The sequence below is a fragment of the Marmota marmota genome, unplaced genomic scaffold, assembly GCF_001458135.2.
Source record: "Marmota marmota marmota unplaced genomic scaffold, marMar, whole genome shotgun sequence".
Classification (NCBI taxonomy): domain Eukaryota; kingdom Metazoa; phylum Chordata; class Mammalia; order Rodentia; family Sciuridae; genus Marmota; species Marmota marmota.
The window spans coordinates 48,058,895-48,075,860 of record NW_026000005.1 but is presented as its reverse complement, the minus strand read 5'-3'; the positions used below and the strand labels follow the sequence as shown (position 1 = coordinate 48,075,860).

The 16,966-nt window shown below is 36.0% G+C and overlaps 1 protein-coding gene across 21 annotated transcripts in view; it reads left to right on the top strand.

Moving 5' to 3' along the window:
- Nucleotides 1-16,966, top strand: part of Usp40 (ubiquitin specific peptidase 40) — a 66,840-nt gene that overhangs the window by 20,176 nt on the left and 29,698 nt on the right. For 20 of the 21 annotated variants that reach the window (XR_007349548.1, XR_007349552.1, XR_007349553.1 and 17 more), the window contains 9 exons: nt 721-816; nt 1,731-1,838; nt 3,345-3,645; nt 6,450-6,531; nt 8,043-8,214; nt 11,111-11,195; nt 12,315-12,385; nt 13,057-13,379; nt 15,675-15,798. Coding sequence is in view for 15 of the 21 variants with exons in the window: in XM_048808760.1 (XP_048664717.1) it covers nt 721-816; nt 1,731-1,838; nt 3,345-3,645; nt 6,450-6,531; nt 8,043-8,214; nt 11,111-11,195; nt 12,315-12,385; nt 13,057-13,379; nt 15,675-15,798 (1,362 nt within the window). In the remaining 6 variants the exon portion in view is untranslated. The remainder of the gene's footprint in view (nt 1-720; nt 817-1,730; nt 1,839-3,344; nt 3,646-6,449; nt 6,532-8,042; nt 8,215-11,110; nt 11,196-12,314; nt 12,386-13,056; nt 13,380-15,674; nt 15,799-16,966) is intronic. The other variant, XM_048808756.1, reaches the window with a different exon arrangement.

The following is a 16,966-nucleotide window of genomic DNA, read 5'->3' as shown; positions in this document are numbered from 1 at the left end:
ATGTGTATGTTTAAAAATATGTTTTTGTTATGTTTTGCTTTTACTTTACCATTTTTAGTAATTTTGCAGCTAGATGGTTAGATCTGGTGCCACATTCTTCTGTTATTTCTTGATTTTTTTTCCCTTGTGTTAATTTTTAAAGTCTCCTTGTATTTATAGTTTTAAGCCAATTTAAAATACTTTTGCAAGCTCTTACATATGAAAAAAGAGTCAATAAAAATTGCTCACCAGGGGAATTTTGACACATTCCCCAATGCCATTATCAAATGGGGTATAAACTTTTTGAATATCAATCAGGAAATGAAAAGAAGTGTTTAAATTGAGCCCATAAAAATGGATTGGAGTTTTTAGGCCAATACGAGTGAGTGAGAACATGGCAGATGAAACCAGAAAATATTTGGAACTAAATGATGATGATGGTAGTTCAACATATCAAATTACACATGACTCAGCCAAAGCAGTGTTTGGCTAGAAGACATTGGTGCCAGTGTATACCAGATTCTAATCTTTATCCAGTTTGTAAGGTGAAGCCAGAGCTATCAAGTAATTTGCTCAGAATTGTTCAACAAAACCTGTATTTTGAAACCAGGTTGGCCTGATTCCAATGCATATTGCAGATTATTGTTTTCTACCATCATTTCTCCAGTGGCATAGACACTCCTATTTTATTAATTCCTCTAAGAGATTTGTGATAGAAAATCTTATTGCTTTCCTTCTTAGCAGGAAGAAAGTAAGCCAGATGTGAATTTGAAAACTCTTCAAAATGAAGAGGAGATTGATGATCCATTGGTGATACTACAAGCAGTCATATTACAGGTAGGTTGTGTCTGTTTGTGTATTTGTGCTTATATAGCTATCACAAGTGGGTGGGCTTATTTATATGAGGACATCAGTCACATTGTTTAGGGACAACTCCAAAAAGGAAAATGGACTCACTTTAACTTAACCACCCCATTAAATGCCTTTAACCACCCCTTTAAATGCCCTAACTTCAAATACAATCACATCATTAAGTATTGCAGGCTAAGGATTCAACCTATGAATTTGGGGGAGACACAGTTCAACCTATAATAGTCACATCTTGTCCCTTTCCAGAACTTGTATACTTTGAAATATTCAGATGATGTTAATAATATTTTTTACTTAAATATTTCTTCTAAAAATCATATATAATATCAGGAATTTATCAAACATCAGGATACCCTTTGGATATAGTTAAAATATGGCACATAATAGGAAGGTACCATCTATAAAGTGGTGAGTCCTGCAGATACAAGATTTGCTGGAACCTTCAAATACAAATAGACTTTAAAAAAATAAGATTTTTCTGAACCTAGGTTTAAGCTACTTTTCCAAAAAAAAAAATTATAATGAATAATTACGATTTATTTTATTTCATTTCATTTCTTTTCTTTGCAGTACAGGAGCTCAAATCCGGGGATATTTTACCACTGAGCTATATCTCCAGACCTTTTATTTTTTGTTGTTGAGACAGTGTCACTAAGTTGCCCAGGCTGGCCTCCAACTTAATATTCTCATGCCTCAGCCTCCTCAATAGCCAGTATTATAGGTGTATGCTGTCATATTATGGCAATAATAATGATTAATCCACTTACGTGTTTTTGTTCTAGGCACGTGTAATTACATAAAATCCTGTTGATCCCTCAGAATTTGTGTTGCAATTATTTCTCATCAGACTTGTTTAAATGACTTTGTGTTTATTTCATAAGGAGGAGAATAATCTAATATCTGTTGATCAACTGGGCCAGAAACTGTTGAAAAAAATGGGAATGTCTTGGAACAAGAAGTACAGAAAACAGCATGGGCCACTGAGAAGGGTAATACATGGCATCAACATAGGAAATCCTAGTCCCAGGATATTTTGTTATGTTCCTAACAACTTGAATTTCTAAGATATTTTAAGTAGATAAAAATAAAATCAGCATTTTTGTTCAAAAATAGCTGTAATTCAGCTATTACTTATAAAGTATCAGTTATTAAGTTATTTATCAACAAGCAAAAAAAAAAAAAAAACAAGGAAGTCGCCCTTATCACAGTAGCAAAAACAAATTATCCCAAAGCTCTAACTTCTAGAAACTTACTTATCTCATTTCCTAGGCTAAAGACTCATTGCAGAAACTGATATTACCAGAAACAAAAGATAAAAACTTGACTGAAAATAACCAAACAAAGCAACAGAACATTTAATGAACATTTAGGAAATGTTTTGTGTAAAAGCAAAGCACTTACCCACTGCAATAATTGTTTAAGAGCATTTTTTAATTAGACCACCAAAAATCGATTTTCTGTTACCTGTATTATTTTGGAAAATTGTGTTGTTTAGGGAATTTGCCTTTTTATGTATGGTGTCAAATACTTAAAATATTCTCATATTAATTAGTGTTTTCTTTTCTTGCTAGGGTTTATCAAGTTTATTTTTAAAAAATCAACAGCCAGGGCTGGGGTTGTAGCTCAGTGGTGAAGCACTTGCCTAGTGTGTGGGGGGCACTGGCTTCAATCCTCAGCACCACATAAAAATAAATAAATAAATAAATAAATAAATAAAATAAAGGTATAATGTCTGTCTACAACTAAGAAGAATATTTTTAAAAAATCAACAGCCTCTGATACAATAGGATATAATTGTATTGATTTTTCTCTACTGCTTGTCTGTTTCTATTTCATTGATTTTAGTCCTTAATGAAGTAATTTTTTTTTTAATTCTGTTTCATTTCATTTCTTTGTGGTACAGGAGATCAAACCCAGGGGTACTTAACCACTGAGCCACATCCCCAGCCCTTTTTAAAATTTTCTTTATTTTGAGACAGGGTCTCACTGAGTTAATTAGGGTCTCACTAAATTGCTAAGGCTAGTCTCAAACTTGTGATCGTACCTCTTTATCCCAACAGATCTGTCTGGATCAGTAGTTTCAGATTATCTCTGATAGTGGTGCACTGTGCAATTGCCATTGTTTTGTGCTTTGTTTAGGTAGCCCTTAAATATTTCAAAAGTTTTTGTTCTACCTAATCCATTTCATTTAAGTACTTTTTTAAAAACAGCATTAATTAGAATGCTTTTTAGATTGTAGCATGGCAGCTTTCTCCCTTGATATAACTATTAAACAGTTTCACAGAATTCTCTTCATTTTTGCTAAATGGCTTCTTACACCTAAATGGATGTTTTCCCCTTCGTGGACTGGGCCAAAAATAAAGATGAAGTTTTGAAAAAAAAAAAAAAAATCTAAACCACAGAAAGGAAGAAAACATTTTTTAAGGTCTAATTTAAAATTTTTTTAATTAATCCAGCTTTTTTTTTTTTTTTTTTTTTTGTCTGATTCTGCATAGTTCTTGCAGCTGCATTCTCAGATGTTCCTTCTAAGTTCAGATGGAAGCACAGTTAGTCTACTGAAGAAAGATCCTGTCCAGTCTAAGTCTGACTTCCAAAGTACTGATCAACAGAGTTTCCACTCACTGGCTTTAGAAGCCCCAGGATTAAGTGATAGCACTGCCTGTTCCCACTGGTTTGATATAAATGACTCTAAAGTTCAACCAATCCAGGAGAAAGATATCGAACAGCAATTTCAGGGCAAAGAAAGCGCCTACATGTTGTTTTATCGGAAATCCCAGTTGCAGAGACCCCCTGAAGGTATGGAAAGAAAAGTTTTCCTGTTTAATAATTTTAGAAGGTAAACATGGAATACTGTTGAGTTTTTGCTCTTTTAATAGAAGGCTTACTCTGGAAACATTTAAAAATATTTTAAAGCAAAATAATATTTCATATTTTAAAGAAGTAATATGTTATGCCAAATAAAATCTAAAAATGTATCTTTTTTATAAAGATTATATATTTCTATTTAAATTTATCCTCATAATAATATGAGGTCACAGTTATAAGTTGTTTGAAATTGGATTTCCTTGGGTCACATGATCTTTTCCCATGTTGGCAGTCTGAGTGTGATCACACTAGTTCAGACGCAACTGCCACTCGGCAGCGTTTGTGTTAGCCTTGGTCTTATTTTCTCATCTCCCCTTAATTGTCCCATTTATTTTTGCTTTTGCCTCAAAGTAATGTCCTCTGATCAGTGGAAATTTCTTTGAAGCTCTCATTATTGAGCCAAGAGAATTTAAACCATGGAGGTTAATAACCATTTGCGACGTTTAACAGTAAAGGGTATTTTTTTAATTGAAGCTGTTAACATGAATAAATCAGGAAGACTTTTTGATCATTTCCTAAACATAAAAAACGCTAAGTAGGAAATCTTTTTTAGATTGAAACATAGCTATGATTAGAGATGAAGAGAATGTTCTCAATGAGAATAGTGATCATTTTTTATAAAAAGTAAGAGTAAAGCAGTTACAAATTTGCATTAGAATCAAAGGAAATTATCTTTCTAGATCTGAAACAATTATATGACTTCTGTTAACCAAAACTGCTTTGTATTTTTCTGAGAGAAAAAAGGCATGATAATGGTTCTGATAGAAATACTGTGGATCAGAATTCATGATTATAGAAACAGAAAGGGAATGTCTTTGGATGGAGTATTAGTCTCTTACCAGATTGACAGTGAGTGTGAGCATACTTGGACTTTGTACCAAACAACAGCTTCTGGGTAGCTGAGAAATTGAATAAAGGTCCAGTCAAAGTCTTGATGGACTTTGGGGAATAAAGGGACAGAACTTCACAAAACAATTCTAAAATTTACTTAGAGAAATAAAAATTGAAGAAGGGACTACTGGGGCTGTTTATAGTATAAGTAAAAACATGTCTATAAAACTGTTTAGCAATGAAGACAGAGCAATGCTAATGCCAAAATCACTGAAACCCCAGTGAGCCCAGGAATCAATCTCGGCATGTCAGAGGCTTTAATCCAAGGGAAGAAACTCCTTGGATAAATGGGAAAGTGAATTACTTAATAAATACAACTGGGAAGTTGTTTTGTTGCTAGGGAATTAACTAAGACATTTTCCTATATTCTGCCAATCACTCAAATGAGATGATAGCTCCTTTATATAAAAATGGAATCTTAAAATATGAAAACTTGGGCTGAGGATATGGCTCAAGGGGCAGCGCGCTTGCTGGGCATGTGCAGGGCACTGGGTTTGATCCTCAGCACCACAAAAAAAATAATAAAATAAAGATGTTGTGTCCACCAAAAACTAAAAAATAAATATTAAAAAAATTCTCTCTCTCTCTCTTTAAAAAAAATATGTAAATTTATTTGATTTTAAGATAGAAAGGACCTTTCTAAACTAAAAGACTAAGAAAAAGTGACAGAAACTTCAAATGACAAAGTAATAGAAAACAGTAAAATACATGACAGATTTATTTTCCCTATCTGTAAAGTGCTCTTCCGTATATTCTATGATGCTCCCTAGTAAATTGGGAAAAGTTTATTAAAAAGCAATGTACAAAAGAAGAAATTCTTATTCTTCAAAAATATTTCCAACCCAGCCCATAATCAGAAAAACTTAAAATAGGAAGGAGATGCTGCTAGTTTCCTACCATGTCACACATTTTTTGTGAATCTGGTTCCCAGCAGCCGACACTTCCTCTGCAGCTGGTATGTATGTAAACAGATACAAACAATCAAATGTGTATATTTTTAAAAGCCTTAGGGCTGGGGTGTAGCTCAGTGACAGAGCACTTGCCTAGCATGTGTGCGGCACTGAGTTCCATCCTCAGCACCACATAAAAAAATAAATAAAGGCATGCTGTCCATCTACAACTGTATTAAAAAAAAAAAAAATTAAGAGCCTTAAAACTACCTCATCCTTTAAACCAGTAACTCTCACAAGTTTGTCATGAAGTCATCAGAGCTGTGTATGAATATTATGTTCAAAGATGTTTGCTGCCTTATTGTTTTACAGCAGGGACTAGTTGAAAAACTACCGCAATGTCTAATAGAGAAAGATGGGTTAGATTAATTATGCTACTTACATAGAATAGGCTTCTATGCAATTATTTATTTAAGGCTGTGGAAAAATACAATTTATGAAATCAGAAAGCAAGTTACAAATACATCAGCTATAATTCCAGTTATTTTTTTTAAAAATACATGTGTTGTGCATGTTTGTGTGGTGTGCATACATGTGTGTTTTAGGAATGAGATTACATATAATACTTTAAAAAATAATTTCCAGAATTTTTACAATAACCAATTATTACATGTGTAATTGGAATGAAAATAGTGGGGTTTTTTTTGTTTTTTTTTTTACTTAAAGAGGGGTGAAGGAGTAGAATCCTTCTAGTTTGGCTCAAAAGCCAGCTGCCTTTCATTTGTTCTCCTTCCTTTCTTAGGTTGGAAAGCCAAGGTCTGGGAAAGTCAGCATCTACATAGCTGGTTGGCAGCACTTTCTCTGCCCCTGTGCAGCTCCCAAAGTTCTCACATTGCCTTTCCAACACCCAGATTTCACTTATTCAGCACAATTAATGATAGGTTTTGTTCACAGCTCTAGCTAACCCAAGATACAGGGTCCCCTGTCACCTGCTGAAAGAAATGGATGCAGCCAACATTGAACTGAAAGTGAAAAGGTAATTTAAGTTACTTTTAGAGTTTGAGTAATTTTTCTGGAGAATGCAGATCTAATTTAGGCCTTATTCATTCAGTAATGAAAATTTAAAAGAGTACTCAACTAGTTAAAAAACACCTGTTTGGCTGTTGAATATTTTATAGTGGAGGTATCATTTGCTTTGAACTGACCCTTATCTGTAAAACTGAACATAAAATGGCTATTGCCAAGTAGGGACCAAAGCCTAAGAAGACTTGGGAAATAGGCAAGCACACATTTGGGCAAAGTGAATTACACCAGGGGCCAGGTTATCCCTTGGGTATAAAGAAAGCTTGTCCTTAAAACCACCCTCATTTTTAAGTAGCTGTGGAGAACTGAACATAAAGTGACAGGAGATCAGAGATGGGAAGATTTTCAAAAGGAAGGAAATGTGGATTCTGTGAACTGTTAGGTTTAGTGTCTGTCTTGGACAAAAACCCATAATGGATTCTTGAAGCTATGGCTTATAAGAATCTGCATGTCAGCATTCTCTTAGGGCTTGAATCCTGAAGAACTGGGTCTTATTTGCTCACTGACAGGGCCGTAGGTATCAGGTAGGGAAATGGAAGTTTACTCATCTCCTTGTGAATTCATGGGGCCAATTATGTAGTGGGAATGCGTTCATCATTTTAATCATGGACTTGGATCTGGGAGAAAAAAAATAGCAGGCACATTGAATGATACACCAAAACCAAAGAAACTCTCAAAAGAAATGAAGAGGGCTGGGGTTGGGCTCAGCACTTGCCTGGCATGTGTGAGGCACCGGGTTCACTCCCCGGAACCATATAAAAAAATAAACAAAATAAAGGTATTGTATCCATCTGCAACTTTAAAAATATTAAAAATAAATCAATAAAATCTATCCAAACCTTAAAAAAAACAAATGAAGACACTAAATAATATAAATGGAGTGCGAGTTGGGGTTTTTGGTTTGGTTTGGTTTGGTTTGGTTGGTTGTTTTTGTGGTGCTGAGGATTGAACCCAGGGGTACTTTACCACTGAGCTATGTCCCCAGGCTAGCCTTAAATTTGTAATCCTCCTGCCTCAGCCTCCTGCATAGCTCAGGATGTTTGTGCCAGCAACTGCACGTATCTTATGCAAGAGCCCAAGGAGTCTAGTAAAGTTAGGATGAAGCAGAAGTCAGTTACATGAGCAAGTGTCTAGCATTTGTCTACAACTATAATATAATCTCAGGATTGGAAGGTTTCAGGTGTCAGCATTTGTTCAAAGAAATGTGATTAACAGTGCAAGGAAACAATTTTCCCTTGGAATTCCTGGGAATGTTGCTGATGATTGAAAATCCAAAATGTGTCATTAAAAAAAAAAAAAAGAAAGAAAATCTAAGATGTACATTTTGGCAGGTAGAAAAAAAGGATGGTACTTAAGCAGAATGGAGAATTTACTTGTATTGTAAAGGAAATATTTTGGTTTGAGATAAAACACAGTGTCATTATAAAAGCATAGTGTTGATATATTTTGTATGCTTCTTTGAAGGGCAGAATGTGATTCTGCAAACAATGATTTTGAATTGCATCTTCACCTGGGCCCTCATTATCGTTTCTTCAATGGGGCTCTGCACCCAGTAACCTCTCAGGCAGAAAGTGTGTGGGATTTGACCTTTGACAAAAGAAAAACTTTAGGACATCTCCGACAGTCAATATTTCAGGTAAATTAGCTTAATGAAGGTATTAAAATGGAGGTTTTAAAATCCATCTTGAGCTGGCTTCTACATTTCATCTTATGTAGGTTAACAGCTGTTTTTCAAAGCTGCTTAGGAAAATCCTACATCTTCCAGTTCATAGAAAGGTGAACCAGCAGTTCTCCCCTATTCCTGTGCACTTCCCATCAGCAGCTTTTCAAATAGAGCATTGGACTGGCACCTTTTATTTGGGGGCCCAAAAAGTATATAGTTTCTTTTTGGGAGAAATAAATGAAAGAGAATTATTTTTCAGAGGGAATGAGATGGTGAGCATATTGATTAAGACCAAGAACCACTAAACAAATAAGAGCAACTAATTTTGTGCCTTTGGGTATATAATAGCATTTATTAATAAGATTTTTTTTTCTTTTGTTTGGTGCTAGGAATGGAATCCAGAGCTTTGTGCATGCTAGGCAGACACTCTTAACAGTAAACTGCACCCCCTAGCCCTAAAACTAGTATCTACTAATGAAGAAAAATATCTATTAGTCTCTAGTTAAAAATATCATCATAATCATTGTCTTAATTGTTTATCCATCTATGTTTTAATGATGATGATAATAATAACAGCAACAGTAGTGCTCTATATTTTACTTACAGTGCTTTCATATGAATTTTACAATTTGGTTCTTTAACCTTCTGAGGGCAAGCTATTCATTTTGAGGATGAAAGAAGTTGTAATTTACAGAAACCTATATTGCCATTGCTCAGCCTTGCAGGACGGTGGTGCGGTTCTGGTCTCTTCATCTCTTGTTCTTTTCCATGGTCGTGATTCTTCACCCCACACTATTTCTTGACCAAGAAAAAGGGAAATAGAAAATGTAAGCATTTTGGATTTTGTCCCCAAAATAAATGAATTTGCAAAACAATTATATCCCCCACAAATTAGCAGCTTTCTTTTGATTTTTTTTTTCTACTAAGAAAAGCAAACCAATTTTCTTTTTTAAATAATTGATTTTTGTGTATGTATGTGTGTGGTGCTGAGGATTGGATCCAGGGGGTACTTTACCTCAGCCTTTTTTTTTTTTTTTTTTGAGATAGAGCTCACTTAGTTGCTTGGGGCCTGACTATGGGTTTGAACTTTCAATCCTGCCTCGGCGTCCTGAGCTGCTGGGATTGTAGGCATATGCCCAGTCCTTTTTTGTTCTAATTAGTTATGCATGACAGTGGAATACACTTTGATACTTCATAGATAAATGGAGTATAACTTCTCATTCTATATGCTGTAGAATCAAACCAGTCGTGTAGTGATACATACAATAAGATAATAATGTCCGATTCATTCTACTATCCTTCCTACCCTTCACTCCCTTCTGCCTAATCCAAAGTAACCCTGTTCTTCCCTAGCCCCCGCCTTATTGTGAATTAGATCTGCATATCAGAGAAAACATTTGGCCTTTGGTTTTGGGGGATTGGCTTATTTCTCTTGGCATGATATTCTCCAACTCCATTCATTTACTGGCAAATGCCATAATTTCATTCTTCTTTAAGGCTGAGTAGTATTCCATTGTGTATATATATCACCTTTTCTATATTTATTTATCTGTTGAAGGGCACCTAGGTTGGTTCCATAGTTTAGCTATTGTGCGTTGAGCCATTGATGTGGCTGCATCACTACGATATGCTGATTTTTTTTCCTTTGGGTATAAACTGAGGAGTTGGGTAGCTGAGGAATCTTCATACCACTTTCTATAGTGGTTGCACCAATTTGCAGTTCCACCAGCAGTGTATGAGTGTGCCTTTTCCCCCATATCTTGCCAACTTTTATTGTTGCTTATATTCTTTATAATTGTAATTCTGTCTGGAGTGAGATGAAATCTTAGAGTAGTTTTGATTTGCATTTTTCTAATTGCTAGAGTTTTGAACATTTTTTAATATATTTGTTGATTGATAACATTTTTTCTTCTCTGAAGTGTCTGTTCTGTTCCTTAGCCCATTTATTGATTGATTATTTGGGGTGTGTGTGTGTGTGTGTGTGTGTGTGTGTGTGTGTGTGAAGTTTTTTGAGTTTTTTATATATCCTGGAGATTAATGCTCTGTCTGAGGTTCATTGGTAAAGATTTTCTCCCACTCTGTAGGCTCTCTCTGCACATTACTAATTGTTTCCTTTGCCGAGAAGCAGCTTTTTAGTTTGAATCCATCCCATTTATCAATTCTTGATTTTACTTCTTGCACTTTAGGAGTCTTTTTAAGGAAGCCAGATCCCAAGCCAGCATAGTTTTATTTTTATTTTGAGACAGGGTCTTACTAAGTTGCTGAGGCTGGCCCTGAACTTAGGATTTCCTGTCTCAGCCTCCCAATATCTGAGATCCCAGTTGTATACCACCAAGCTGGGCCTTCCTTTTTGTGCAGCTAGAGAATAAGAATTAGCGGGTTGGGGATGTGGCTCAAGCGGTAGCACGCTCGCCTGGCATGCGTGTGGCCTGGGTTCGATCCTCAACATACAAACAAAGATGTTGTGTCCGCCAAAAACTAAAAAATAAATATTAAAATTCTTTCTCTCTCTCTCTCTCTCTCAAAAAAAAAAAAAATTAGTGTGGTCTAGAATCAGTGCCAATGATATAAAAAAGTGTGGCTCTCGGGCAGAAATTTGTAAGCTGGCCTGCTGAGCAGTTTGCTTTCTGATAAAAATCATTTTCATGTAAATACAGTCATTCAGATGTGGAAGAGATCAAGAATGGAAGAGGTTAGCCATCTTTAGATTTGACTAATATAATGAGAATATTGTCTTATTTCCAAATTTTTGGTGTTGGGTAGGGATGGGATGTTCCTCTTCTTGCTTTCTATGTAAGTCGGCACAGTGTTGTTCTTATTAAATCTGGAAATGTATTCATATGTTACTTTTCATTTTTCTCTTCCTCAGCTACTAGAATTTTGGGAAGGAGACATGGTTCTTAGTGTAGCAAAGCATGTACCAGCAGGACTTCACATTTATCAGACACTCGATGGTAAGATAATTATGAAAACACAACTAATTTTGTATAAGTTGTAGATGGACACAATACCTTTTTTTTATGTATTTTTTTAATGTGGTGCTGAGCATTGAACCCAGTGTCTCCCACATGCCAGGCAAGCATGCTATCATTGAGCTTCAACCCCAGCCCCACAACAACTAATTTTATGTATTTACTTTTGTGGGATTCACCTGTGATTTCCTCTTTGCTAGTATTTCCCCCACCTACTACTTTCGTAACTATATAGCTACCATCACACTGTAAGCTTTCAAAAAGAAATAATCTAATTTATAATGTACCAAATTTATGTATGTGAAATCTTCCTAACAGAAGTAAGGCACCTTCCTTCCTTGCTTCCTTCCTTTCTTTCTTTTTTTTTTTTAATTGTTGATGGATCTTTATTTTATTAATTTATGTTGTGCTGAAAATGGAACCCAGTGCCTCACATGTGCTAGGCAAGTGCTCCACCACTGAGCTACAACCACAGCAAGTAAGGCAAATTTCTTAAAAATGTTTTTTAAATGCCTTAGTATTTTTACAATATTACCGTGAACTTTTGCACAAAATGGTTTAAAATAATTTGAATCTTATTTATGTGGCTTGATTTTCTTCTGTGCAACTCTCAGCCTAAGATTTTATAGCAAAACAAAAGTGTTCTGAGAGTTTAAAAGTATGTATTTCCTTTAAATAACATAAACAATGATAACAACAGTAGTAATAGTAACATTTATTCATTTTGGACTTCTCACTATACCAAATCTTGTGATAATAGTTTCATGTTCATTTTTCTTTGATTTTCACGAACTTCTTTTACCCCCATTTCATAAATGAAAACACTGAAGCTGAGAGGCTTGAGGCACACACTTATAGCTGGTTGGTGGTAGAGCCGGGGCTGCTGCTGCCTGCACCTAATTCCTGTTCAGCAACTATTGCAGCACTATGCACTGCCGCACAGTCGGCCTTTGTCCTGGCTAGTCCTGCCACCATGCTTGCAAAGTGATGTAACAGCATTTTAAAGTAAAAATAAAAATGATAGTATGATAAAATATTTACATGACCCAGCTCTTTCCTCAGCTAGATGATCATGATTAATGGTGTCACTACCCTTTCTAGGAGATGAGCTGTCGCTGTGTGAAGTTGACATTGCTGATGGGGAAGACATCTTTGTATGGAATGGAATGGAGGTAAAAAAAAAAAAAAAAATCACTGAAAAAAAAATGATAATTTTGGATTTTTCAAAGTCATTGTAATGAAATTTTGTCCACTACATGTGAAGGCAATTGGACATTAGAAAACTCCTGAAATATCCCTACATTTTAGTCCAGTCAGTGGTAGTTGCATGTCAAAGAGAGACTTATTGAGACTTTCCTTGTGCCAGGCTGTGTGTCACATGCTGGATGCGGAGGTCAGTCAGCTTCCTTCAGGCAGTCACAGCGCGAACAGCACCACAAGTGCTGTAGTAGGGCGGGCATAGCACCTACTGGTATCAGAGGGCTTGGCCAGCTGTGTTGAGTTAGGGAAGGTGGAGCCTTGGAGGAAGAGAGTGAGTTTCCTGTCTCAGAAGATGCATCCTTGGGCCTTCTCCTCACACCCACTGATAACTCATTAACCTCCACCTCCAGTCCAGATTTCTCTCCTAAGAAAGAAAATATGGATATGAGAAGCTCTTAAACAAAATTTTTAAGTTGTTCCTCTGATACTTAAAAAAAAAAAAATTTGAAAATTGAAAATTTTATTTCACTTGGGAAAAGATGAGGTTTGGGGTTTTGTTTATTACAAGAGTAGTATATCATTACTAGTGATGATGTTAATTTCACAAATACGAACTATGCCAGGTTTTTCCATACTGTTGCAGGTTGGAGGAGTCCAGATTGAGACTGGGATTGACTGTGAGCCTCTGCTGTTAAACATTCTTCATCTGGAGTCAAGTGGTGAAGGCAAGAAGCGTGGGCGACTGATAGAATCGCCACATGTCTTTCCTGCTAATGCGGAAGTGGGTACTGTGTTCACAGCTGCGGCCATCCCAGCAGGCATCATCCTTGTGAACAGCACCAGGTCTGCAGATGAAGAGAGCTGGACCGCTGTGCCCGAGGAAGACATGAAGAAGACGTTCAGAGAGCAGGGGCTCAGAAACGGAAGCTCCATTCTAGTTCAGCCTCCTAATAGTGAGGATAGGAGGTAAAAGATGAAAAGGGAGAATTTTTCTAAGTTATTTTAATGATAGTATCATCCAATAGAACTCTAAAGCTTTACTTTAATAATAAGAATTAAATGTTTATTTCTAGACATATTCTAAATATTGTATATAGGGATGTCTTATGCAACTTAAAGGGGTAAAAATGTTGAAAAGTGATTTTCTGATAAATATGGTAACAAAAATAATATAGATATTCCTGGTTTTATAGCCTATATGTGATCTAAATTAGTTGGCTATTAGGCAAAATCTTATTAAATGAATTCTGATTAGCGTAAGTTATAAAAAATAAAGGCATATTCTCACAGAAAATTCCTGAAATTCTACATGAAAAAGGTATTAAGAGTATGGCTAAATTATGTTCGGATATTTTTTTAAAAATATATTAATTGACAATCTTTATTTAATTTATTCATTTATATGTGATGCTGAGAATCGAACCCAGTGCCTCACACATGCTAAGCAGGCACTTTATCACTGAGCCCCAGCCCCAGCCCTATGTTTGGATATTTTGGTTTTTGTCTTATATTGTTTTTGTTGTTTTGTTTTTTGGTGCTGCATCTAGAAGCCAGGGCCGCACCCATACGATAGGCAAGCATGCAGTCAACCACTAAGCTGCACTCCTAGCCCTGGATATTTTTTTCACAGAGACCTGTAAGGCAGTTCAGTTTTTTCTTATCATCTCTTTATGATACTGAAGAACCTCCTGGCTGCCCAGTTAGAGAAGTTAGCTGCAGAATCACCCCTGAAGCCCTGTGGTCATGTTTGCACTGTGCCACTTTTGTTACCCACATGTGGGCCAATACATTTCTATGGCCAGTGTGTCCTACAAGCATAGCCCTGTGGACTGAGTTTGTTTTATATGACATTTATCACTGATACTCTTTTGAACAGGTGTCTTGCAGACATGTGTTTCCCCGTCTTGTTTACAAGAAAGTTTATTATATAATCATTTATAAAGGTGATCTGCATTTACTAGGACTTAGAGAGTAAGGAAGGGAACACAGAGGAGACCTGAGGTAGCAGCCCCAATGCAGCGTCAGTCACTATGGCCTCCAGTAGCTTTCCTTTTCTTCTGAACTCAAACACTGTTTTGAAGGGTTTTTTATCTTTTTCAGCATAATGATTGTTTTGTAGTTTTTTCCCTGCTTTCTCCTCTTTCCGATGTTTGTAGATGTTTTGTAAACCTCATTTGATGGTTACCTAATAATAATCTTTGTGTGCCTGGCAAACAGCACACTTTGCCTCTCCGTGCCTGATAGGACAGCAAGATGCGGGGGGCGGGATGGTGAACACTTGGGAGCCAGCTGCCTGGGTTTCTTCCCAGTTTTTCTACTTATTGCCACAGTGACCTTGGACAAGTAGTTTCATCTCTCTCTCTCTGTTCAGTTTCTAATGTAAAACAGAGGTGATAATTAGTGAGAGCTTTTTAGTCATAAAGAACTAAATCCTCAGAGCATTTGCACACAGTGCTAAATGTTTTTAGTTAACATCTTCAGCAGCAGCAGGAGCAACAACTGCATCCAATTTTCTGCTTTCAAGGTAATCTTCTAGGGAACATCTTGCACTTCAAACTTTGTTCTGTTTAGGATCGCTAACTTGAGGTGGAGTCCCAGGGTGGAATAATTGAAATAAAGGATAGAATTGTGTTTTAGGGTGCTGATAAAATTCCCAAAAAGGACTTCTGATGGCTCATTTTTTCTTATGGCTGAAGGAAGATTTGTTAGAACATAATATTCTACTGCCAACTGATAACATAATAAAAAAAACAAAACTCTTAAAAAATGAAAATACAAATATATAGTATATACAATGTGTGTAGCACTCCTGTGATGTGGCTGATGTGGCACTGTTGTGCAGTGACAGTTTGCTCACTTGTATTGGCTGCCCTGTTATATCTGAATCCCAGGGTATGGGCCTTGGCAGTCTTTCAAAGGTCCCCTAGGGTTTTCAGTGTATAGTCAAGAGTGAACAACTGGATGCTCACTTTCCAACATTTCCCCTTGAAAACTGTGGCACAGAATATTTGCACAATTTTAAGTCAAAGAGTATTTGAAAGCTATAAGATTATGGACTGAATGGATCGTTGCCTAACATTACCCTAAAAAAGAGCTAACTTTTATAGAGACAGCTCAGTAAAATATAATCATCTTTCACTAGTCTCTTTAAGGCATACATGCAGAGTTTTGGAAGTGTGCCTAAAGAAAACCATTAATTTTCTGATTTATAAAGCGCCACAAAAAGACACATTTTTAATGTCTTTTTACCTTTACCTACAGTGTGTTGCCCAAAGAAGGGAAGTGGATGAATGGTATGAATGAGATCGACTGGATCCGGGTTAAAAATTTATGCCAGCTAGAATCTGAACAAAAGCAAGTTAAAATATCAGCAACTGTTCACACAGTGAGTAGATCATCATTAAAATTTGACTGATAGTTTTTCAGTTAACAGAATTTTTATTTAGACAGCACTGTTTAAATTTCAGAACAGTTCTCTCAGTAGACTTCTAAATCTTAAGAAATCAATTTTTTCATATTTAACACTTAATTTTTTTTTAAAGAGAGAGAGAATTTTTTAATATTTATTTATTTATTTATTTTAGTTTTTGGCAGACACAACATCTTTGTTTGTATGTGGTGCTGAGGATCGAATCCGGGCCGCACGCATGCCAGGCGAGCGTGCTACCGCTTGAGCCACATCCCCAGCCCCTTAACAATTATTGCCTCCCTTTACTAGCCATGGGTCTATTCCAAGGAAATATGTCCTGTTCCCCGTCCCCCATCCATGCCCCCGCCCCCACTCCCATTTTTTTCTTCCCAACTCCAGAGCCTAAAATTAGAATGTGGGAATTGCCTATTTAGTTAGTTCATGAAATCCTCTAGTTTTGATGAGTACAAAATGCTTTTTCAAGGGTCTTTTCTGTATTTTTTAAAATCAGGTAGATATGTGTGTAAATGTGTATATGTGTTTTGTTTTTGTGTTGTGGGTTTTGTTTTTATCTCAAATTGCTCTACCTTATACTCTGCTTTATGTAAAGCCAACTACTCTTAAAAGGAATTCCCTCCAGTTTTCTATTTGAAGAAGATGATACTGATTTCTTTAAACATTATCTTTTTATATTTATGTAGTCCCAATATAGTTTTGTTTTTTGTTTTTTGTTTTTTTGGGTTTTTTCCTATAACAAGTTAAAAGAAACTTACTAGAATGGTGTTTCCTTTTACATCAGTTTTATAATTTCTTAAGGTTCAGTGCTGATACAATAGAAGAGAGCGTACAAGACCAGGGTACTAACACTCAGCAGACTAGTTCCTGACCCTAAGTTGGAGACTTTGGTGAAGTCCTTTATTACTTCAGACTGTTTCTTCTTGACCCCATATTAGATACTGGTGGAAGGTTAGAGGAGATGGTGTGTAACATCAGTTTTACCACTAAATGTCCAACATTTTATGGCCTACAGGAAATTAGCCTAAACTAGGTATTGTGCATTTTTACGTCATTTATGCTTTTGGGACCTGGAATGTGATGATTGCCTCCAGTTTTTTTTTTTTTTTTTTTTTTTTTTTTTTTTTTT